The sequence below is a fragment of the Parasteatoda tepidariorum genome, chromosome 8 (genome assembly GCF_982258835.1).
Source record: "Parasteatoda tepidariorum strain Cologne lab strain chromosome 8, Ptep-v5.0, whole genome shotgun sequence".
Classification (NCBI taxonomy): Eukaryota; Metazoa; Arthropoda; class Arachnida; order Araneae; family Theridiidae; genus Parasteatoda; species Parasteatoda tepidariorum.
In genome coordinates, this window is record NC_141762.1 from 71,460,872 (window position 1) to 71,486,359 (window position 25,488).

General features: G+C 27.6%; 1 protein-coding gene across 1 annotated transcript in view; it reads left to right on the top strand.

Moving 5' to 3' along the window:
* LOC122270952 (uncharacterized) overlaps positions 1-25,488 on the top strand; it is a 50,230-nt gene that overhangs the window by 16,968 nt on the left and 7,774 nt on the right. The window contains exon 2 of the mRNA XM_087169124.1: positions 2,256-2,499. Coding sequence (XP_087025250.1) covers positions 2,256-2,499 — 244 coding nt within the window. The remainder of the gene's footprint in view (positions 1-2,255; positions 2,500-25,488) is intronic.

The window sequence follows — 25,488 nt, forward strand, 5'->3', positions numbered from 1 at the left end:
TAATCATACGACATGGCCGCTGAGGATTTTCTGCATCCCGAAAATCCCTTGTCTGGGCCGGGGATTGAACCCGCAGACTTGGGCTCAGAAGGCGGACGACAAACCAACTGCGCCACCCAGCCACGTTTAATAAAATGTACGAAACTGAAAAGTAAATTAACCGAACAAATAGTTTTTATATCATGCTCTAAGGTATCAGGATAAAATTACCAAATTTTAGAACATTTACTAAATTTTATCACATATTATAAAGACATATTTTATTGTTAATTTTATCAAAATCAATACCGAAGCGCTATGGTGAAAATTACCGAATTTTCTGATGTTCCCACAGAGTCAGAAACACGCTAAGTTTTATCATATTCTGGTAGTTTTGACCATACTTTTTTCCATGGAGTGCATAGGAATTTATCTCACCAAATTTGCGTTGTCATTTAGTGTAAGGAAAAAACAAAACAAAAAAAAAATTAAAACATAAAAAATGAGCAATTAATTATTAATTTATAATATGTTGAATTTGTGTGAGCTAATGAAATCTTGAACTACTCATTTTTTATACTTATCATTTGGTAATACCATGCATTAGTGTCTTGAATTGCTCACCAAATTAAGTCTAAAAGCTTTTGTTCTTGCTGGAAGTGTTCATTTTATTGTCCGGTTTTGACCAACTGCTCATTAATTAAACTGCTTCATAATCCTCATTTTTTAAGGGGTAAGGAAAACAGAATAACTATAATAGTTGAAAGATATCCTTATAAAGCCTTATTACATTTATAACCTTATTATTATAACCTTTCAAAAGAAATTTTCTTACAGCATTCCTCTTTCTAACGTAATTTTCGTTTTTTTTTCAGTTCGAAATTTAGAAAATCACATTACTTTATTTTATTTAATTACATTTTAATTCTTTTTCCTATTATTTATTATAATTTATATAACTTTGCGAAAAACTTATAATATATTTTTATAACTATAGAAATTTTTCGCAAACCAATACCCTTATGTTCTTCAGGAACGAAACATTTCAAAATAAAGAAAAACCATTCCAAGTTGAACACAATACTACATCCTTGACCACGTAGAATACTACAAGATAAACGTCGTAGAACAGAAGACCCAATTTTTGGGTTTAAGACTACTAATGTTCAACTCCGCAGCCTTGCAATTTTGAACCCAATCCAGAAGACAAGGGAACTCCTGTATCAAGTATTGGGAGAAATTTGCCTTCGTGGAGGACTTTTTGATGGAACTAACTCGCATTTGCGTTCTATGAGGAGGAAGACCGCGAAGACTTCCCATGGTTAGCCTGACGGCAAAGGGACTCTACCCCGTAATCTATCTATTACTCAGTATATTTCACGTCAGCACTGAGATCGATGCAAGCTGGATGTGGCTTCATATCTACCCGAATCGCTGGGATTCGAACCTGGCTTCCCTCATTAGAAGGCGAACGCTCTACTTCCTGTGCCATCGCGGATCCTTGTTATGTTGTATCTTGGACCATAATATCTTTGTAACATCTTTGTATTTATATATGTTGTATATGTTGTATCTTGGACCATTGGATGTTACGGCTTGGATTATGCCCATATTAATTGGATTATGCCATATTGTATTATCTTATGGATTATGCTTGGATTATGTCATATTGCCTTATCGACTTAAGAGTTAATTGGAATGGTGATTACTGAATGTCCTGTTTTATTGTATTTAACAATTCACTTTCGATTTACAGTACCCAGAGCAAAACGTATGGTCAAAATGACCATATGCTTACCTTGTTTCTGGCTCTATAGAACTCTCAAAAAGTTTTTACCGGTGTTGGTAAAATCAATAAAATATTGTTTTACAATATGTATTAAAATTTGGTAAATGTGGTAAAATTTGATAATTTTATCACGATACCTGTAATGCCTGCTTGTAAAAAAAAAAAAAACAATTTATTCGGTCAAATTTACTCTTCAGTTTTGTATTTTTTATTAAATATGTGGTAATATGAACTATAGTTTTAAAAGCCAGAAGTTCAGGCAAGTCGTTATCATTTGAATGGAAAAATCGCCGAATGAATGGCTTAAAGAAAGTATATTTTGGTTTTATTGACTGGAAGTATGATTTATATTACCAGAAATGTAATTACCATACAATAAGGTAATTTGAGAAACAAAACTTTTCTTTGTGTAAATTTTGTATTATTTCTAGAATTCAGTAACAAAGTAAGGTGTAATTAAAAATAAACCATATTTTGTCAATTGCAGAATCCAGATCCCATTCTGAGTATGCGCGTAATTCCGATTCCTGAAAGGAAGTACCATGTGATCTTGGACTTTGAAGAGAGTCCGCTGCCTCTTCCGCCCATCTCTTCGACATCCGGATTGATAGTCCTTCCTCCAGAAGACAACCCCCTTATTCATTCCAGAGACCAAGTACAGTTCTTCTCGTGGATTCGGGAAACCCATGTGGCCGCAGCTGGTATGCTCCTCATCAATGTTGAAAGAATAAGTAAGCAACTATTTCCTTAAATTAAGATATAATGCTTATTCAAAGGGGATGATGATTGAACAAATCATCAGCCATCAGTCATATCCTCCTGAGATACTGCGTCTAATACCTTAAAGAACCTTGAATAGCCTTGATTGCACAACATTTAGAAGAATTTTATCTGTAAAATACGGGTATTAATAATTTACGGGTAATTATAATTTACGGGGTATTAATAATTGCGGGCATTAATAATTTATGGGGTAATAATTTAAGGGTTCTTTTCTAATTGCAAGGCATCGCAAAGCGATTGTCTGCGTAAAAATAAAAACCCTTGTAAGGCGGAGTTTTTAATTACATTGAAAAATTATGAGAAAAAGAGAGAAATTCGATTTGCGTAACATTTTAGACAGTCGTGTGGCTTGTTATTTAAGGCAAAGTGGAATTAATTTCGCGACCAAAATAAAAGGAAACAATCTGTTAAATTATTTTACAATGTGTAAGAAATAATAAAAATTAAAACTTTTTATTTTTAAATTTTAAAAAAAATCGAGCTAAATACCCGTTTTTCGTACTTTGTGAATAAAAAAAAGAAAGTCATTACAAAACTAAATCATACACAAAACTAAAAGTTACATACCGACGCAATTTAAGAACTTAGTGGAAGAACCAGGTAAATGCCATTTTTAGTTGTATTTATGAATCAGGGAAAATAACTTAAAGTGTTTCCATCAATATGGGTATGTTCAATGTAACAGGATTGTTTTTCTTTCACTTTAATCTTAACTAAAATTATCCACATTAGTTTTTTGTATGATTGTATGACTTTCATTTCAAATTAGGCAGTGGTTCTAATTGCAAGGCATCGCAAAGCGATTGTCTGCGTAAAAATAAAAACCCTTGTAAGGCGGAGTTTTTAATTACATTGAAAAATTATGAGAAAAAGAGAGAAATTCGATTTGCGTAACATTTTAGACAGTCGTGTGGCTTGTTATTTAAGGCAAAGTGGAATTAATTTCGCGACCAAAATAAAAGGAAACAATCTGTTAAATTATTTTACAATGTGTAAGAAATAATAAAAATTAAAACTTTTTATTTTTAAATTTTAAAAAAAATCGAGCTAAATACCCGTTTTTCGTACTTTGTGAATAAAAAAAGAAAGTCATTACAAAACTAAATCATACACAAAACTAAAAGTTACATACCGACGCAATTTAAGAACTTAGTGGAAGAACCAGGTAAATGCCATTTTTAGTTGTATTTATGAATCAGGGAAAATAACTTAAAGTGTTTCCATCAATATGGGTATGTTCAATGTAACAGGATTGTTTTTCTTTCACTTTAATCTTAACTAAAATTATCCACATTAGTTTTTTGTATGATTGTATGACTTTCATTTCAAATTAGGCAGTGGTTAATAAATTACGTTGAAAAAATATTCGGCCTTTTAATTAATAGGTAATAAAATAGTTCAGGTACCACTTTTTTCTTCTTTCCCTGATTATAGTCTCTCTAAAAATATCACTTATCGGGTTTTTCCACTCAGCTTTTCAATTTATGAAGCTAAAATTACTTAATATTTTTATTTATTGTTATTTGTTGCCCTTCTGGTGACTTTATGTTATTATATCAATCTAAGCACATTTTTTGTAATTCATCACATCAAAATAAATATTAACTGCGTTAAGTATTACTTGTCAAGATGATAATGCTGGCTATCAACTCATGATACTCAAAATTAAACACTTTAAAGCAATTTTTTCCTTTCGTACCTATCCTCTGTCCTTTCTTTATAATCATACTTTTCAAGTACATAATTTGGTGATGTGGAGTCCTTAAATGCTACCACGCTCATGTTATTCGTTGCATTTATCTTATTAAGTGTTAAAGTACACGCAATTAACTTTTTTTTTTATCAATTAGAGCTATAAGCTTGCAAATATCACTGATGAAATCCTTACAATATTTTTAAAAAATGTATAGTTAAATTTTAATTAACCAATCAGAAAATCCCGTATCAGTTTTTCCTCAGCTTGCTCAAACGGTTCATCGTAGAATGTTCTAATCCTCGGGCTTCGAATTATCTGTAAGTCAAATCACTTTCGTCGAACATTTAAATTTTGATATTCTACGCTTTGAACCAGAAATTACAGCTTATATAAATAATTAAGAATATTTAAGCGTTGTTCAAATAAAGAATGTTAAAATTGATATACTGTTATGAAGAATATTGAAGTTATTTAATAATTTTTACTACCGTGACAAATCTTAATTTAAATATAATGTTTTTTAGGTATAAAATTATTTCCCAAAACAGTTTTCTTATTAGTGAAAAAATAGTACCACGTTGAAAAATTTTGGATGTCCTTATTTCGAAACAAAATAAAACTTACTTTATCAGTAAGTTATTTCGTTATCTATAGTTCCATCTGTTATATCCGGATTTCGATTCAAATAAAAAAAGATAACAGGCGAAAAAAGAGATGCGTCAAAACGCATTTAGTTTCGTAAACAACACGATGCACGCACTACTTTACTGAAATTCCAACCTTACTCTCTCAAATAAAACAACTTAGACGTTAAACCATAAAATCTGTGTCATAAACCCCAATACCAGACAGACCTTAATATGCTAAATTAAACCATAATATCGTCTCTAATCTAGTTTGAACTAGATTCTTTTAGGAGATAATATGGTTCAATTTTACGTCGTATAAGAATTACAACAAATTTAAATTATACAATGGTTCATTACGCTTCAATTTTTTAAGACTAAGTTACATAATCAATGTCAACAAAAAAAAGTATTTTTAGCTATAGAATAGAATTTAAAATTGGAATTTAAATACTATAAAAAGTTTTTACTTTCATTACGAATGATAAATATGAATGATGAAATATAAATGATAAAAACGAATGAATGATTAAGATGATAAAGTATGGTCAAAACTACCAGAATATGCTAATTACTGAGTTCTATGGGAATACTCAAAAGCACGATAATTTGAACCAAAGCGTATTCGTAATGATTTTGGTAAAATTAGCAATAAAATATTGTTTTATAATATGATATAAAAATTTGGTAAATGTGGTAAAATTTGGAAATTTTATATTACCTTAGAGAATGGTATAATATTAATTCAGTTACTAATATTATTATACTTATATTATTATTACTATATTATTATTATTATAATATTAATTAAGTTACTTATGAATTACTATTTTTTAATAAATGTGCGGTAATAAGAACTATAAATGTGAAAAGCAGAATTTCCGGTATACCATTACCATATAAAAGGAAAAATTACAAAATAAATGGTTTAAATACCGTATATTTTTGCTTTTATTAGCAGATTCGTTTTTGAACCAGAAATGTCATTATCATACGAGTACGGTAATTTTACCGGAATATTTTTATCCGTGTATTAAATTATAATATTTTGCGAATTACGCCTCCCTTAATATGGTATAAATTTGAATAATATTATTCTTATTCGACGATATTATGATATTGATACTTTCAGACAATACTTTCTTACTCAAAAAATGTTCTGAAATTCTGATGTATTCTTCATAGTTATACCATTTATAGTTATAGTGCTACTATTTATTGTTAAAGTAAATATTTTTTAATAATATTCAATAAAACCAGATCCTTGCAAATAGTCGCCGTCATTTTGCGAATCGTCTGGCTAATCAGGAAAATCTCAAGTATTTTTAAACCAACCCACACGTTTTGGTTTTATTGCAGGGAACCTACATACGTTTAGTCTTAAAAAATGTATCCTTAATTGCTCAATATCATTCAATTATCCAAATTTATTTTGCAGTTTGCAATAAGTTCATTTGTTAAAGACTTGTTCTAATTAGCCTAATTAAATATTTATTTTAATAACTTATATAAATTCAGACAAAACAAGTAATTCTTTGAGCATTTTTTAATTTGCCTAAAGAAAGATGGGTCGATAAAAACTTTGGTACACTTGAAATAATAAGCTTAAAAAATATTTATAAGATTAGAAAATACTGTAAATTTTACCAATGTTATTATTTTTAGACTTTTACGAAGAGTCTTTGTTTTTGTTTTGTGTTTTTTTTTCATATTATATTAATTTATATATCTTTGCGTGTTTAAAACAAATATTAATCTATGCATATGCTTATTTTGCACATGCGTATAGTAATATTTGTTTTAAAGATCTATTAAAAGTCTGGCATTTAAAAAATCTCAAAAACAAGCACTTGGGTGAAAAATATTTAAACAGGTACTTTTGAAAGTAGATTTTAGGTGTGCAATTTAAATAAAGTAACTTTGCACTGAGCATTATTTTAATAATTAGTCAAGTGATACATTTGTTGTTTGCAAATTATTGCACATAAGTTATAATTATATAATATTATTTATGAAATATTTTTCTTTAAGGTATCCGACTAGTTTCAACAACTTTTTTTTAGAATATTAATATAAAATTTTTAAAAACTAGTTTTTTTCTTTTATTATGTGCAAAACCTTTTAAAACTAGCAAAAATATATTACAGTAAAAAAAAAAATTTTTAACAAATGTCCATTTTTAGGTAAAAATTCGGCATTTTTTTTGCATATACGCTAAAGACAATAAGAAAAATTTCTATCGTCTGAAACAAAAAATCCTTTTAGGATTTTATTTGGAAAGCTATCAACTATGTTTCGAACTATTATCTTAAACGCAGGCAATTATAATTCTGAGTTAGGGATTAATGTAATTAAAAAAGCAAATTTTTTAAAAATTAATTCCGCACTTCTCTCTGTGAAAAAATAAGCATAAAATATGAGGTTCGGCATTTTTCTTTTAGTCTTTAGTTCAAAACATGTGTGCTGTAATCATAAACACTCATGAAAAATTGTAGACAATTATTTTTAAAATAGCATGAGATATCGTGTTTAAGATGGTGTAAAATGCGGGGCAAAAATTTTTTTTTTGAGATGAACGCATTCAAAGACTTAAAATTATTATTCTATCCACTACTATCATCTTACACAAAAAGTGCACAAAAGTAAAACACAAAAACTTACATAAAAATACAGTATTTTTAGAAAACTAAGATTACAGTTATTTTAAAAAATTCATAATAAACTCAATTTCAAAAATTTTGTCCTAATACAAGTTCTTGCAATTGTCAGAGATACCTTAAAGGTAAATGTTATTTAAATTTTCATCATTCAAGTCTCCATTTCTTTGAAATTCATTCCAAAATAATATTATGGCAAGTTTTAAATAAATTTCGATTTATCTACTAACTTTTTTAAAGAAAAAATATTAAAAACCATCAAACTTTTGCTGATGGATAAAAGTGGCCGTCTTTAATGAAGATTATCAGTTGATCAACATTAATGGATAAACGTCGCTAAAATATTAAAAACTGTTTAAAATATCTCAGACAAAAAAAATATCATCTCTGAGTAAAGCAAATTTCTCAATCTAAAATTCATGTTAAGAGAAAATTGAAATCTTTTAGATCAAAAAATAAATTCTAATTTCTTAAAAATATCTTCTGATTTATAATTAAATCGATTTTATTGCCTTTGATGTTAAGTTTAGATCTGAATTACCTTTTGAATAATACATGTTTAACAAATAATGCAAATTTAACAAAAAATTCAGAAAAAATATAATATAATGAATAATTCCGAAACGCGCATACGATTGTTCAAAAATTTCGATATTTAAAAATTATTACATTTTAACTACATTAAAATATTATTCAAATATCAAAATATTCGAAGCAAAATAATTAATTTAAGAATAGCTGTATATAATTCAAAAAATTAAGATCAATCATTTCGAAATAAAATCTGAAAAAAATCAAACTTACTATAGCCATTTTCTAACGAACATAATTTCTTGAGGAAAAGGAAACTAAACTGCTAAATAAAATGAATTTTATGAATGAGAGTTTATGGTATTGCTTTTAAAAAAATGAAAAGAGAGATAGAACAAAAGAATAATTACTTCATTGTTTAAAAAATTTTATCTTTAGTGCATTAAAATTTTATCTGGTTTGAAAAGTCAGTTTTCTTGTAAACATTCTGTTCCATTTGACAAACAATTGAGAGATACATTTAGGCATATAAAAGCAACACTTAACACAAATTAATTGATGCTTCATTGTCTTAAAAACTTTTATCTCTAGTGCATTAAAATATCATCTGGTTTGAAAAGTTATTATAATTATTACCAGTTACATTATATGTAATTATTACAAATTAATGATGATGAAATAACATGAAATTATTAAAAATTGTTGAAATTATTACCAGCATTTCTTGAAAGCTATAAATATGTTCAATGGTTTATGAACTAATGAAAAATTTCTTTTACTGGTACAATAAAATATTACCAGATTTGAAAAGTAAGTTTGCTTATAAAATTGCTTTCATTCAACTCTAAATGACAAAGAAATAATGAATTACTTTTAGGCGAATAATATTTGAAAATTTGTTTGGGTAATTTTTTAAGCAAATTGATTGAATGTTTGTAATCAAAAGTTAATTTTGATGGTTTACAAAACTAATGCTTATTCATTTTAAAATTACTTTTTTCTTCTGCAGTTAAGGCTTAAAAAGCAATTTTACTAACATATATGATTCATTGAAAACATGCGATAAAAACAGGCATTACAAAACCTTATTACAGACATTTATTAAAAAAATAGACCTTTATATGTTAGTAAATCAAAAGTTTGATTTTTTTTATCAACATTGAAAGGAAAATTTAATTTTAAATCTGATTTCTTTCAACAGGAAAAAGAACTTCCAAATTCCTTTTAGGCATAATATATTTGAAAACATGTTAGGACAATTTGGCATTTTTCTAAACAAATTATTTAAAAGTTTATGCTTTAAAATGGTTTTTAAATTTTTTTTTGAATTAATGCTAATTATAAAATCACTTTTCTCTGATGCAATTAAGTGTTAGGAAATTTGAGATATCATTTTGCTTGAAAACATAATCCTTTTTAACATTCAACGACAACAGTTATAAATAATAATTGGGGCGTAATATAGGAGGAATCAATAAGAAGAAATGTTTAAAACAAATTAATTGAAAATTTAAATTTAAAAAATTTTGTATGATTTTTTAAGGGATGCTAATTTGTTGTTCGAATTGATTTTCTCCGGTGCATTTGAAGGTTATAAGGTTTGAAAAATAAGTTTGTTGGTTGTGGTCTTCTTCAACGCAAAGAGAAGCTTAATTATGCAATACTTTGACACATCCTGAGTTCCATAACCAAATGGAATAGTTTTTAAGCAAATAAATTGGATTTCATATTCAATCAAGAATTATTTTTGGTGATTTTAGAAACATAAATTCAGTGTTAAAAAAGGTTTTGAAATTGTTAATTTGCTTCATTTCATAGATTAATAAAACAACTTAAGAATAATTGAAAAAAATAGTCGATTTTTTTTGTATACGAAATTGTATAAAGGGGCCAAGAAATCGAAATATAAAAATTTTAAAATAGGTATTAATAAAATTCATTCAGTATTTAATCAAATAGCTTCCTGAAAAAGTGTTAAAAAAAGTAGTTATTTAGCTGTAAAATGTGTATTTGCAACACTATTAATAAGATTCTAAAAAAGTAAGTCAAAGATTAAAATTTAAGAAATCTTTCATAAATTACAATGATTTTTTTCATGATTTTTTTTATGTTTTTTAAGCACTTAAATTAGAATGGGAAAAAAATAATAATTTTGGAGACAGATCTGATTTTGAAAAAATTTCATTATTTTAAATAATATAACTATTTATTATCTATTTTTGTATAGAATATATATTAACTAACTATTCTGTTAAATAATTGTAACAAATTATTATTATTAATGTTGAAATACACGATTTTTGTAATAACGTGCAAAAGTATTTTCAAGCGCGTAATATTTTAACGAAGATAAAGGGAAACCTGTGAAATGTAATCCAAATCTAAATTTCAACCGTTCTCGTGGCCTGCTATTCACAATTTATTGATAACTTCTACATTTAGTGTGGTCAAAAGGCAAGGCTGGTAAATAAGTAAGTCTAAGTTAATTCAGAGAAATTGCGTTCATTTTGTGTCTGATTCCATAACTAAAAATACGACCCACACATGTTTACTTATTAAAGGTCTATCCGTAGAATCATTGATTCCTAGTTCAATAAAATCCTATAACTAAATAAAAAGTTATTCGAAGAGCATTCATTTTTCAGAATACTGAAAGACATGCCGTAATTGAAGTACTAAAATAACTACTTATCCAAATAAAATTCCTGAAACGAATACTTCATTTTAAAACGAAATTAATACTTTTAAACTGTTCGTAATTCGAGCTCTTTATCATGTATATGGTAAACTTAATATTTATATTGTTTAAATGGCTATGAGAGATACCTCACCCAATTCACCTCAGCACAAAATTACATAAAAAATTTTTAATTTCATCACCACACCGTAAAAAAACAAATCTGTTAAATTTACAGAAACAAAATGTCAGCTAGTGTGGCCATATAAAACCGCTTATTCCTTTAAAAAAGTACTGTTATTTCAAAAAGGACTTCTGTTTTCAAGCAGATGAATACTGTTATTTTATGATGCAAAGTCTGTTATTTTAGCAAGAGGAAAAAAATCTCTAAAATAACTGTCAGCATAGCGGTCGGTGCGAGTGAAGAGCAGAATTCGTATGAAAGATAATAATCAGTCTGACAATAAAATAGAGTCGAAATTTTATTCAAACTATGTTCAAAGCATAAAATAATTTCTGGGGCAATTATAGAAAATAATGATGTTTTGTTATGATGGAATGTTGTGAAAAAAGATAAGGTTATCTTACTGTAAGCAAAACTACATGGAATAAACTGGAGTTTCAACGAAGTTTTAATCCGGTTATAGTTAGGTGAAAAACAGAGAAAAACTGTATTGTTACAGAAAAAGAAAAAGATTTAAGCTGTCAAATGTAAGGAGAAAGTCTATAAAAAACAGGAATTTATTGTAGAGCGCAGGTAACGATTACAAACAGAAAAAAATCTAAATATATCTTCAAACAGGTTTTTTCTATAAGCAACTATGTTATTTTTTCTGTGGAATTTACAATTATTTTTTACTAATAAAGGTGTTTGAAATTTTGACATTTTCGAACCACATTTTATACTAAGAAGATGTTAACATATTTAAACAATTCCTGTTTTGACTGTAATATATTTATTATATGTAAAATACAATGAGCTGTTATTTTAAACATGAAACATGACTCACTCGAGTTTATCTGGCAAAATGAGCTATTTCTATATTTTGCAATTAACACTCATTACCTTCTCATAAAATTGGCATAATTTCAAGAACAAGTGCATTTATCTACCACGAACCGGAGCTCAGAGTCTTTTGTCAAAAACTTTTATATGATAGGGAAGAAAGAATGGTTTGACTTCCTTTCTGTTTCGCTCAATCCGGATACTAAATGTTGCCAGAACCATTATGACAGCTAATATTTTGTATCTAAAAATTCACTTGCACAGGTTGAAAAATAACTGACATCATCAACATCCTTGAAGATTCAAATCTTTTGTTACGGGCCATGAAAGTATTTTCAATTTGGCACTGTTATTGCCGAAATGATAAAGCTGCAGAACTAAAGCTTTGAAATCTTCAATTTGAGTTTTTTTCCGAACTTGACGTGTCATCATACTATTCTTCTTATAAGTCTCAGTAAAATTTAACTGTTCGTATTTTTTTAAACCTTTGCGATTCACATCAATCATTACAAACTTGGAGATTTTGTTTTTTCGTTCTCGTCACATTTTTCTCTGGGACTCGTTTTTACGATAGCGTCATTTTATGCCATTGAAGAATCGCAATTCCATTCATAATACTAAATCTCATTTCAATAAGAAAGGATTAAATAATGTAAGATTAATCGATTAAAACGATTAATTTAATTCAAAATAAATATCAAAACTTAAACTATTTAAAAATTGTTCAATTAACCAAGCATCAACAAAAACTTGAATAGTTTATAGCATAGTGTGCTTGATATTAAATATTCTCTTTTTTGAAATAGTTAATGGCTTAGCTAAATTGTTTTTTACACTATATTCTCTGAAGTAAAACTTCTTGTTTATCCGAATTTATAGCGATTTGTATCAGTAATTAGTTGAAAATACTTTTATTTTCGGTTTTTGTTGTGTTTTCGTTACATTTTAGCTATACACGACCAAATGATTAAATTAATAGTAAACGATGAAACGAAAAAAAAACTATTTAAAAATTGCTTGATTAATCAAGCATTAATCTAAACTAGAATTGATACAGTTTAGTGTGCTTTATCTATACATATATTTCTCTTACACGGCGACAAAAAAAGTCTCATTACAACTCCCCGAATGGCAAAGCTAGAAAATCGACCAATGATTGTTGCTAAAAATGTCACATTCCAAATATAGCTGAGGTGGCTCAACATATAGCGCTTTTAAAAACGGAAACTGAAATAACCAGAGGGAACTTTCTCACCAAGTGTGATCTGCTGATGACAACCTAAACAATATGGAAATGAATGGGAGGAAACTGGATCCTACTGATTTTCCGGCCAATAAAAATGCTCCGACAACAATGGAAAACAGTGTCAGACCATTATGATTTTATGTTATATAGAGAAACGTTTTCTTATAATACTAATTTTTTTTTTCAAAAAAAAAGTTGCTATATGGATTTGAATGATTGTTTTGAATTCTTAGAATTTTGTGGCGAGCGTTAGCGAGCAGGGGGAGCAGCCCTCTAGTATTAAATATTTTTTTGCAACAATTAATGACTCAATTGAATTATTTATCACACTAAATATGTCTAAAATTAAACTTATTGTTGTTTTTTTTTAAATTACATAAATTTACATCAGTCATTAGTAGATTTTGATTTTTGTTTTCTATTCTTTTTTTTCTCTATTCTGGGTTTTTATGAGAATTGAGTTTAACCATTATGCTATTGAGAAGCCACAATTTCATTATCAATATTGTATCTCATTTAAAAAAGAAACGATGTATTATTTATAATAAGCAATCAAACAATTAAATTTACGCTAAGCATTGCAAGATTTGAGATTTTTTATTCGGCTTAATTGCTTTCTGAAAAAAACTATTTTTTCTTCATGCAGTCTATGAAAGCGATACATTATTGCTAAAAAAATCGCTGTCAAGCTCCCTAACCATAAAATGCTAAATTAAATTAAAGTTTAACTTTAATTAATAATAAATTTATAGAAAAGTTATTAGATAATTTAATCTTTTAGTTTCAAAGCGATTATTACTGAAATTAAATACCATATTACAAACACGCACTGTCAGAAGTTTCTCAGACAAAATAGTTAAATATCAATTTATTTAATTTCTATTTTACCACATTCAAACAAAACAACTGATAACTGTAGAAAAAAACCGTCTAATAACTTTTTTCACTTAATACGATTCAGCAACCAGAGTTTTACGGTACAAACTTGGCCCACTTAATGAAGCAACTCAGTTCCTTGCAGCAAGACGTTATAGCCGAGAAAGCTAATCTTTCAATCTCATGACCCACTGAACGGAGGCTCAAATCCCTGCATTGCGACCGCAATATTTCTTTCCTTCACTCATGCATAGATGGCAGCACCATGAAGCTGTTTTGCACAAAAATGTCTGTTTTTCCTAGCTCTTAAGATGGTGAAACAACCAGATATTCATTTCATAAAACACAACTCAACCACAACCTTTTTTAATGCCCATTACCTAACGAAAACACTAGCTCTAACATCATGCTAAATTTCTTTTGTACGTCTTTGAAACCAAGCTAGTTGTAAAGGGTTAAAAAACCGCATAGTTTTGTATTCATGGTTTTTTAACCATACTAATTGTAAACGGTTTCAAAACCGTGAAGGTAATAAATGTTCATTACCGTAAACTTGACGGTTAATTGGATGGTCAGACAGCTGCTGGTTATTTTACCATAATTTTCGAATGAAACCTTTTCACTGTGTAAGAAAACGATATTGATAAAAACAACATTTCTTGTTTTTCAGTGTCATTAGGATGAAAAGACAAAATTCTCTAGGAAAACTAAGCTAGAGAGATAAAAATTTATTATTAAACCTTTCTTCTTTTGAAGAACGTGACCATTTATTCTTGACATTAAATTTTTTAATAAATCTCCTTTTAAATGAATTATGAGCAAATTTTAATTTAAATCTGAAGGGAAAATATTGTAATTATGATTTATTATTATGTACTGTAATTATGTATTGTAATTATGTATTGTATTTATTAAAGTAAATATATTCCATAAATCCTTTGAAAAATATTTCTCTTTAAAACAATCTCTGAAATGTGTGTTGAACCTCCTAAATAGTTTCTCTAAGTGCATTTTTTACATAAAATTATGAAATAAAAATAAAAAATGACTGACCACATAAAAGCCTTTTAATACCTAAAGTTTCTAAAGATAATATTAACTTTCATTTTGTTTTTTGTTGATGTATTTAAGGATGTTAGAAACAGTCGTTTTTAATAGTTAGTCGTTTTTAATAGAAACAGTAGTTTCTAATAGTTTAAACATTGAAAAAATAATAAAATTTTGAAACTTTGTTAGCTTTAGAAAACACGTTTCAATGCGTTTTCCTGAAGTATAATTCATTTTATTGTCTCTTTCTTCATACAAAAGCATAGAATAAGTTGCGAGTTTTTACTCAATTAATGATAACTTTAAAAAAATTACTCATACGAAAAAGTATTATTCTAGTTTAAGTAGTATTATTAACTTTCACATTTTTATAAAAACTGTATTTTGTACAGGTTTTTGTGCTAAAAACTAGTTGTTGTCATATAAGTGTTTCAAACAGTATTGTTAAAAATATTGATATTATGGCTCGATGTTGAATTAATTTTTCGAAAAAGGCAATAATTAAAATACCCATACGTAGATACCCCGTTCGATAAGAGAGTCGAACAGTTCTGTCACATTGGGAAAAAAACAGGTGCATTAACAATAATAATACAAGAATAAGTTGTTTACAATGCTTTAAAAGTGTTATATTTCGAATTACCCTATATCGTGATGATCAAGGGGATAATAAATTTGATTTGTTTAATATTAAAAATACATTTTTACACTCTCAGAATAATCTAGTATGCTTTGTAATATGGGCTAATTTGCTACAGCTTAAATAAATTTTGTTTTAAGGGTAACCATAGTATCGGGAAATTCAGCTTAAAAAGTATGTATTATAATGGTCTATCTTCAAGGTTTTCCTTATGTTATATATATATATATATATATATATATATATATATATATATATATATATATATATATATATATATATATATATATATATATATATATATATATATATATATATATATATATATACAATACATAAATAAATACAAGAAAACACGAAGAAAGTTAAGAAAAACAATAAGTTTCATTTATTGCGCATAAGCTGCAAGTAAACAGAACTCATTAGATAAGTTCAAAATGAAGATAAAACAAAGAAAAATTATAGACATATGAATAAAGGGGGGAAATAATAAGTTGTTGTTTGTTATTTTTTTACTTATTATTTCCCCCCCCCCTTTTTCATATGTCTATAATTTTCCTTTGTTTTATCTTCATTTTGAACATTATATATATATATATATATATATATATATATATATATATATATATATATATATATATATATATATATATATATATATATATATATATATATATATATATCTTAATCATTATACAAGAGACATCCAAGTGCTTCTGAATAAATATTAGGGAAAATCTTGCGAAATTATCCCGATGACTTCTTGAGTTACACGCAAAAAGAGAACAACAGTAAATTCAGTTGGTTCATTAAATAGGTCGAGGGAATAATGTGGTTCTCACGGCTCAGTTTAAGAGAAAATTTAAAACGTTATATCTTGCATACTTGAAATCCAAATACAGAATAAGAAACGAGGAAGCGTGGTTGAGTAATAAATTAAGAAGTGGATTTCGATAAGAAAATTACGTAAAAGAATAGATTTTTGTTTAATGTATAAATGGAGATATTGATATTGTGGTTCAGCATTCTCTTTACTTTCCAACAGTTTTTCGAGTACCTTTCTGTCAAGAATTATTATGTATTTCATATATTATTTCTATACTGTTAAGAATTTGGAATGCATTTATCTCTAATATCGTTGAAATTCACCGCAATTGCTATACGATGAAAAGATGAATCACATAATGGTGAAAATCAATCCCATTTACTTTTAATTGCGCCTTATAATTTCCTGGATGTGTGTGAAACAAATGTCCAACAATATCGCATAAACTATAACCATTTTGCCAAAAATCACTAAAAAAGATGAAATACTCAATTTTAAAAACAATCACTAAAGATCAAACAACAATACAATCACTAAAGATCAAAAACAAACAGACAATACACACAAAAAGCAATTTAAATTTGCAACACAAGAGAGCACCTAAGAAAAATTTTTGAAATAGCTTAGAGACATTCAGTTTGAAACTATGATAAGTAGATTCCTAATATGATACAAATATACCCATCTTGCATTTAATTATACCTATAGTTCAACTGAAACAGAAGACGCTCTAATTTAATAACTTATCAATTTTTTTGAGTTCAAGGTACTAATATTACATCGAACCATTTTTTAAAAGTATATGCAAATAGATGTTGGAAGACATTATATAAAGTAGTGGAAATTTAACTTTCTTGGATGTGCTAGGGATATTTTAAAACCTAATAAAAGTGAAATATTATTGAATTTATTATCTTTCTTGTTATGCATTCATTTTGTGATAAATAAGGGCCTATTTTATAGTTCGGTTGCATTGTTTCAGTTATTGAAATAGCTTAGCGACATTCAGCTCTAAATATTGAGTGTACAAATACCGCTTATCCACAGAGGAGTCATAAAAATAAGACGGTAGCCGTCTAAAATTGGTTATAGAAACAATACGGGGCTTGTTCCACAAATTTGAAGCATTTAGCGATTCTCACTTAACCCCGTCCTTGAGGAAGGATCATTCATCACTGAGGCTAAAAGGAAAGGCGTTGACAACAGTGTTTTTCTGCAGTCACATGATCTCATTTAAGTTCACACAATATGTTTTAGAGATGAAGTTTTAAAAACTGCATGGTATATTTGAACCGATTTACTTTTTATTATTAGGAAGGTAATTATTTCAGATTGTACATCTCAATTAAATTCACACAGTATGTCTTCAAAATGAATATTTAATAACTGTTTGGTATAATTGAATTGGTTTACTCCCCACTCAACTGTTATTAGGAAGGTAAATATTTCATATCGTCTTTTAGTTGCATGACCTCATTCAGGCACACACATTTTGTTTTCGAAATTAATATTTAAAAATCGTTTGGAGATATTAGTTCGATTTATTTTCTCCTAAATTATCAGTTTAAAGGTAAATATTTCGGATTGTTCTTCAGTCACGTGATCTCATTTAAGATGACACATCTTGTTTTTGAAATAAATATTTGAATATTGTGTGGAGATTGGATTAACTCGATTTATTTTCTATAGAATTATCATTTGAAAGGTAAATATTTCAGATTGTTCTACAGTCACATGATCTTATTTGAGCTCACGCATCTTGTTTTTGAAATAAGTATTTAAATATCGTTTTGAGATTGGATTAATTCGATTTATTTTCTCCTGAATTATCATTTTAAAGGTAAATATTTCAGATTGCTCTTCAGTCACGTGAACTTAAGATTACACGTTTTGTTTTTAAAATTAATATTAAGAACTCACTTAGAGGCATTAAATCCACTGATTTTTCTCTGAATTATTATTTTAAACGCAAATATTTTATAATGTTCTTCAGTCACGTGTTCTCACTTAAGCTCACACATAACACTGCGAAGATTACAGAAAATAGTACCACCGTCACTCAGGGTGCCAGTACTTTTTACCGTAAAATCCCTTTTTGCCTTTAAATTTCAGGGAACAAAAATTTTGATATACCGTAATTTTAATACTAATGTTACTGTAAAATCACTGCTTCATTGTCATTAAATAAATATAACTGTAACAATTAGGTATGAAATTTTACAGAAAAAATCAATTTTACCGTAAAATAGATTTTTAGGATGATGTACTCAGGGTGCCAGTTTTTTTACCCGAATTTGATCCGGAATTTCGATTTATTGAATTGTTTTATTTTTTTCCTGAGTTATCACTATAAAAGTTAATATTTAAAATTGGTAAATTTTGCAATAAGTTTTTAAAAAAAGAAAGAATGAAGAGAAATAAAAGAAAAAAATAAGAAATAAGATATTTTTATTTTTTCATATCTCAATCATTTGGCACATTTTTTTGCAAATTTAGTGAAATCAAAATTAAGGTCATTTAAAAAGAAAATCTTTATGAAAAGGATTTTTTCAATATATTATATTTTCTACAAATAAATATTTATAGTAAACGATAATGCATTCATTTAAGATTTTAATTCTCTTTAAAAGGAAAGATAGTTGCGATAACATTAGAGGAATCCAGTTTCATCAAATATTTGAGAATTTGTAATTATCAAAAACCATTAGATTTTTGTGATTGTCAAAACTAACACAATTCTGCTCAAGCATTGACGAATTTTCAAAGATTAAATCATTATTTCTGAGAGGACAGAGCAGTTATTTATAAAAGCATAAAAATTACTTATAGTTTTAGTCCCTCTTATTTTCTTTATCCTTAATTCCTTCTTAATGCTTTCAATTCAGTAAAAAGCATTACACTTGCTTTTCCGACAATTGAAACAACCCTGGCAATGGGATCTACTTTAATTCCTTAATATGCATGTTTGAGATCAATGACTTAAATTCCTTAATTGGAACTTGTAAAATTAGAAAAGATTCAGCGTTTTCTATATTGACACAAGATGTAAACTGAACTAGCGTAATTTTAAATTATATTTTCTTAAAGCAATGTTTTTCAAACAATAAACTAAATAGCTATACCCAATTCCACCCATTTAATTGAAAATTTATTAGCGTGTATAACTTGGGTTGCCATTACACAAATAGGTTTTGTTTAATTAAGTGTAAATTCACGGTTTTTTTATTTAATGTGGGATTGCGAAATCTGGGTTTGGAGTATTTGTTATTTAATGTGTAATCATAATTTTTAAATAAAATTACAAAATTTTCGTTAATGATGGCAAAGAAGTTAAATTTGTAAGAAATGTCAATAAAAATTGATGTAGTTAACTACTGTATTATTTTCAGATGACTTTGTAGTGGAGTCTTACTTGAAGTCACTTGAAGTGATTAACAAAATGCTTGATTTGTTTTATATGATTTGCTTTATATGATTTATTTTATTAGTTGTTAATTTAGAGCGTGTAAAATATTGAACAAATGTTGATATTTTTATTTTAACTGGAGCTTAAAAATTTTCGCTCAAAAACCTTGCTTTTTATGAAATAATCACAATGATGTTCTCCTTTCAGCAAAATAATTTGAGTAAAAATGAATAACCCATCATAAAATAATACAACAGCATGTTTACTTATAGTTCCATTTTAAAGTAAGTCATTGGCGTGTGTATATGATTTCTGATCGAAAGAAACGTTGAAAATATTCCTACAAAAAGGTTTATTATATATATATATATATATATATATATATATATATATATATATATATATATATATATATATATATATATATATATATATATATATATATATATATATATATATATATATATATATATATATATAATATGCGGTGTATCCACACCGATATTTTTTAGTATTTAAGTTAAAAAGCAGAATTAAAGAGTCCAGTTGTGCATTATCTGTTTATTTAGAAGCTATGGTGAAAGCATACACATTTTAGCCTCCTTCCTGCTGGCTATGGGGGGAGACCCATGTCCCGTCTCAGCAGACGGAATTTAGTTAAGCATGATAAACAACAAAAAGCCACGCAAAAACTTGCGCTCTGCGTTTTATAGGATGATTAAACAGTGTAAAAAGGTTCCAGTCATATGTCTTTTTTGTATTCTTACGCCTCATCAAATTTATTTATTACTCAAAGCAAATCGTTTAATCTTTCCTTATATGGAAGTGAAAGATCTTAAAATAATTTCTCTTTTGAAGTATTAATCTAATTATTATTCATTGGCATGTTTTTAGCCTTGAAGTCCCAAAATAGAATTTCTACCCTTATCCTTTACTAAAGATATTTAATGAAAAGGAATGAAGTTTTAATGCTTTTATTAATACAAAAGTATTTAATTTTTGTATTACATCCCCCCCAAAAAAAAATTTTGGTAAGCCAAAAAAAAATAATAAAATTAAGAATACTATGAATATATACTTTATGATGGTATGACTGTCCTCTTTCCTACTATAAATAACCTTTTTCCACTATGTGAAAAAAATTATTTACAGCAACAACAATAAAAACATAATAATACAATTATCTATTTAGTGAGCTAAACAGAAAGAAAAATTTAAACATTTTATATAACTATTCTAAAAAACTTTTCAAAATTTTTCACACAAAAATATACAAAATTTTTATGCAAAACGACCTGGACAACAATTGTCATTCAATCAGAATTTACGATTCTGTATGGTTAAAAAAAAATATTCACAATTTTTATGTGAAAGAGATGGACAACTAAGTGTCATTTAATCAGAATTTAAGATTCTGTATGGTTAATGGGGTTTTTTACTAGATGAAATTCTGTATTCCCCGTTAAAATGGAAGAAAACAGAATTTCATGAAGCACTGTGTAATTGAGAGATCCAGACTGGATAAAACAAAAATAGTTTATAGAGTTTTTTCTCACTGTGTTGAGAAAAAAAAATTCATGTTACTTCGCCCTCACTCCTAACTGATGCTGAGGTAAACATCTCCACACAACGCGATTCGGATCTCTCAAAAATATAGGGATTACTTCTTCCCTTGAAGAAAGTAAAATATTTTCTGTTGGCGACTATTCATGATTTAATTTTAACATTTGTGGGCTGTGATATTTCCTAAGCTTTGAAATATGTACTATTTCAAAATTTTGTTTACTCAAATTATTCTTTTTATTTATTTTATAATTAACTTCTGAAATTTTTTGAAGAATTTTATACGGTCCACTAAAAGGAGGTGACAACTTCCTCGTATTAGGATAAGTAAATTCTTCAAACAGAACTAATTCATCATTTTTAAAGTCTATATCTAAAAATCTAGAATCATAATAAATTTTATTTCTTTCATGATATTCTCTAGTTCTTTGAATTGCTATTTTTTTAGCTTCTTCAACAGGTGGATAGACTTTTTCATTTAAGGGATTTTCGTAGGGGAGTCTACCATGCATCAGGTATGCAGGTGGAAACTTTGTTACAGAATGGGGAGTTAAGTTATAAGTATTAACTATATCTTTCAACAAAACAGGCCAGGGAGTTTTAGTAGGTTTTTCATTAATTTTACATTTTAAACGGGTAATTATTGTTTGACCAAGGCGTTCAACCTTGCCATTAGACTGCGGATGATGTGCAGTTGTCAATAATTGTTGAATTTTATTATGTTTCAAAAACTTTTTAAAATGAGAAGAAGTAAAGGCAGCGTTTCGATCACTCAACAAGGATTTGGGGATTTGATTTTGAAAAATTTGATGCAAAAAATTTGTATAAGTTTCTGAGCTAATGGATTTTGATGCAAAAGCCCAAATGTAGCGTGTAAGGTGGTCAATAATTAAAGTTAAATATTTTTTTGTTGAATTATAGTAATTCAATCCACCAACACTATCTATTGCTAGTAAGTCAAAAGACTGATTAACAGGGGGTAAGAATTGTAATAATCCAAATCTTTTTTGTCGCGGTTTTTTATTTAATTGGCACGTATGACAATGTTTACAAAATTTTGTTATATCTGAAGTTATGTTGTTCCAATAATAAACAGGGGTTATTAAGTTAATCATTTTCTGAACTCCTGGATGATTAAACTTATCATGAGCATTTTGCAGAAGTCTTAATCTTAACGAAAATGGAACAACTATTTTAGTAAAATTTTTCTTACGTACACACAATACATTATTGATATCAACAAATTTACCTTGTAAGTTATCTTTCCTTTGAGCTTCCACTATTTCACTCAAGTTCAATAAATGTGAAACATGAACATTATTATTTTTACTATTACTTTGGACAATTGAATGTGTTGCATCTCTCGAAAGCCAATCTGCTTCAAAATTAGCAGAGCCTTTTGTGTATTTAATATCATATTCATACATACTTAACAATAATGACCATCTAAATAATCTACCTTTTAAATTTTTAACATTTTTTAGCCAAACTAAAGCAGCATGGTCAGTATGTATGGTGAATTTTTGTCCAAAGAGGTAATGATGGAATTTATTTAGAGAATCGAAAATAGCAAGACATTCAAGTTCTGTAATTGCATAGTTTTTTTCATAGTCCCTTAATGAACGAGAATGAAAAGCTACAGGATACAATACACCACATTCATCTGTCTGTTTTAGCACACATCCAATTCCAACTAATGATGCATCAACAAAAAGATGACATTCATGATTAGGGTTAAAAATTTTCAAAATTGGTTTACAAATAATAGCATTTTTTAAAAGTTCAAAAGATTGTTGACATTTTTCTGACCACACCCATTTTACATCTTTCTTTAACAAGTTATTTAAAGGATGTCGAATACTCGCATAATTATCAATAAATTTATTGTAAACATTTATTGATCCGAGAAATCTTTGTAATGATTTTACATTTTTAGGGGGCACTAATTTTTTAATCACTTCAATATTATGGTTATCGGGTGATACAATTCCATTTTTAATTTCATATCCTAAAAATTCTATTTGTTTTTGCAAAAATGAACATTTTGAAAGTTTTAATTTTAAGTTTTCTTGTTTACAAATATCAAAAATCTTTTTAAGATGGGTTAAATGTTCATCATAAGAATTAGAAAATATAATAATATCATCAAAGTAGTTTGTAGCAAATTTAATTTTATGTTTATTTAAAATTCTACGAACTGTACGTTGAAAAATGCTCGGGGCATTCTTCCAGCCAAAAGGTAATCTTAAGTATTCAAATAGACCATTGTGAGTAGCGAATGCTAATTTCTCAGTGTCATCAGGATGAATACGAACATGATGATATCCCTGTGATAAATCTATTTTAGAATAATAACTACTATTAGACAATTTTTCTATTAAAGTTTGTATTAAAGGTAGAGGTTCAGAATCTGTTTTTGTAATTTGATTTAGTTTTCTATAGTCGATACATAAACGACTCTTTTTATTTTCATCATTTTTAAAAACTAAAGTTACTGGGGCAGCATAAGGGGATGAACTTTCTTTTATAATGTTATTTTCTAACAATTCCTCTATTTGTAAATCAATTTCCTGTTGTTGTTTTGGGGATGTTTTGTACGGCCTTAGAGATATAGGTAAATCTGACGTTAACCTGACTCTTTGCGGTTCCATTCTAATTTCTCCTACGTCGTGTTTGTGTTTCGCAAAAATATCATCATAACTTTTTAAAATTTCTTTTAAGTCCACATTTTCTATTTTGCTTTCATTTTTTATTTTTTCGTCGATATTAACCTGATAATGTGTGCACCCATTACCTAGATCTATCTTCGAATCATTTGAAATTTTTGGACATTTTTTCTTTTTCCTATTTGTCCTTTTCCTTTTATTTTTGTTACCCTTTACATTATTTTTTTCAATGTTTACTTTTACTGAAACATCTTCAACTTTTATTTTTTCAACATTTTTACCCTTAACATTTTGAGAATTTTGCTGTCTAATGTGCAAAGATAAGTTGTCACTGTTTGAATTAGCAGAGGTGATCAATCTCTTACCAAATTGATTAACAACTGGCCCGACACAATCAATAAACAAACAAAACTCTTTGCAAGCCTGCAACCCAAGTAAAGCATATGGTAAATCAGTATCAATTACAAAAAACTTAACTGACTTAACAATTTTGCCTAATTTAAGGGGAAACTCACAAATTTTGTTAAGTGTTAGTTGTCCTTTCGTTTGGGTAACTTTTAATTCCTCACATTTTTTAATAGGAATATTCAATTTTAACACCAAATCTTTTGGTATTACATTTAATGTTGACCCGGTATCAATATTCAATAATATCTCTTTTACTTTTTCATTTTTATTTTGTTTTGGACGTCCCTTTAGGTATTTATTTTTCACTTTACCTCCATTTAGGTACTCATTTTCTACTATATATCCATTTTCCACTTTATATCCGGATATTATTAATTGCTATTGGTTATTTGTCATATTTTGAACGTTCACATCAACCACATTACTAGGGTTGTTTACACACGTGGAGCCCATGTGAAATTGATTCAAAAGTCCTTTCTTTGAGCAATATTTACATTGATTCAATGGGTTCTCTTGTGTAGTATGATGTATTTTGGGTTTTGTCACATTCGGGGTTACATTTTTATTTTTAGGACAAGCCGGGGCTTTATGTCCTGGTGCATTACACTTAAAGCACTTAATGTCATATTTCGGGTTTTCTAACTTCTTAACATATGGTCCCTTATTAGCTTGAAATTTATTTTTATCTAAGTCACTTTTAATTTTTTCATAAAGTTTAAGTTTTTGTTTAAATTCAAAAAGATTACTGGCTCCATAAAGAATTGTTTTATTATTTGTTTGGTCTGGTATTCCTTGAATTATATAAGTGATTAGAGCTAAGTCATCAATATCACTTTGAGTAGCTATTTCTCTCATTTTTAGGAAATATTCTTGAAGAGTTTCATTATATCTTTGTTTTCTTTTTTGCAACATTGCATGTACTTCTGCACTATTGCAACTAAGTCCAAATTCTTCAAGCAAAAGATTTTTTAACTTTTCATATGAATTTAACTGAGTTTCACTTCTAATTAAAGTTAATGCATTATTTTTCATACACCTTTTTGCAAATAAAAATTTTTGCATATCA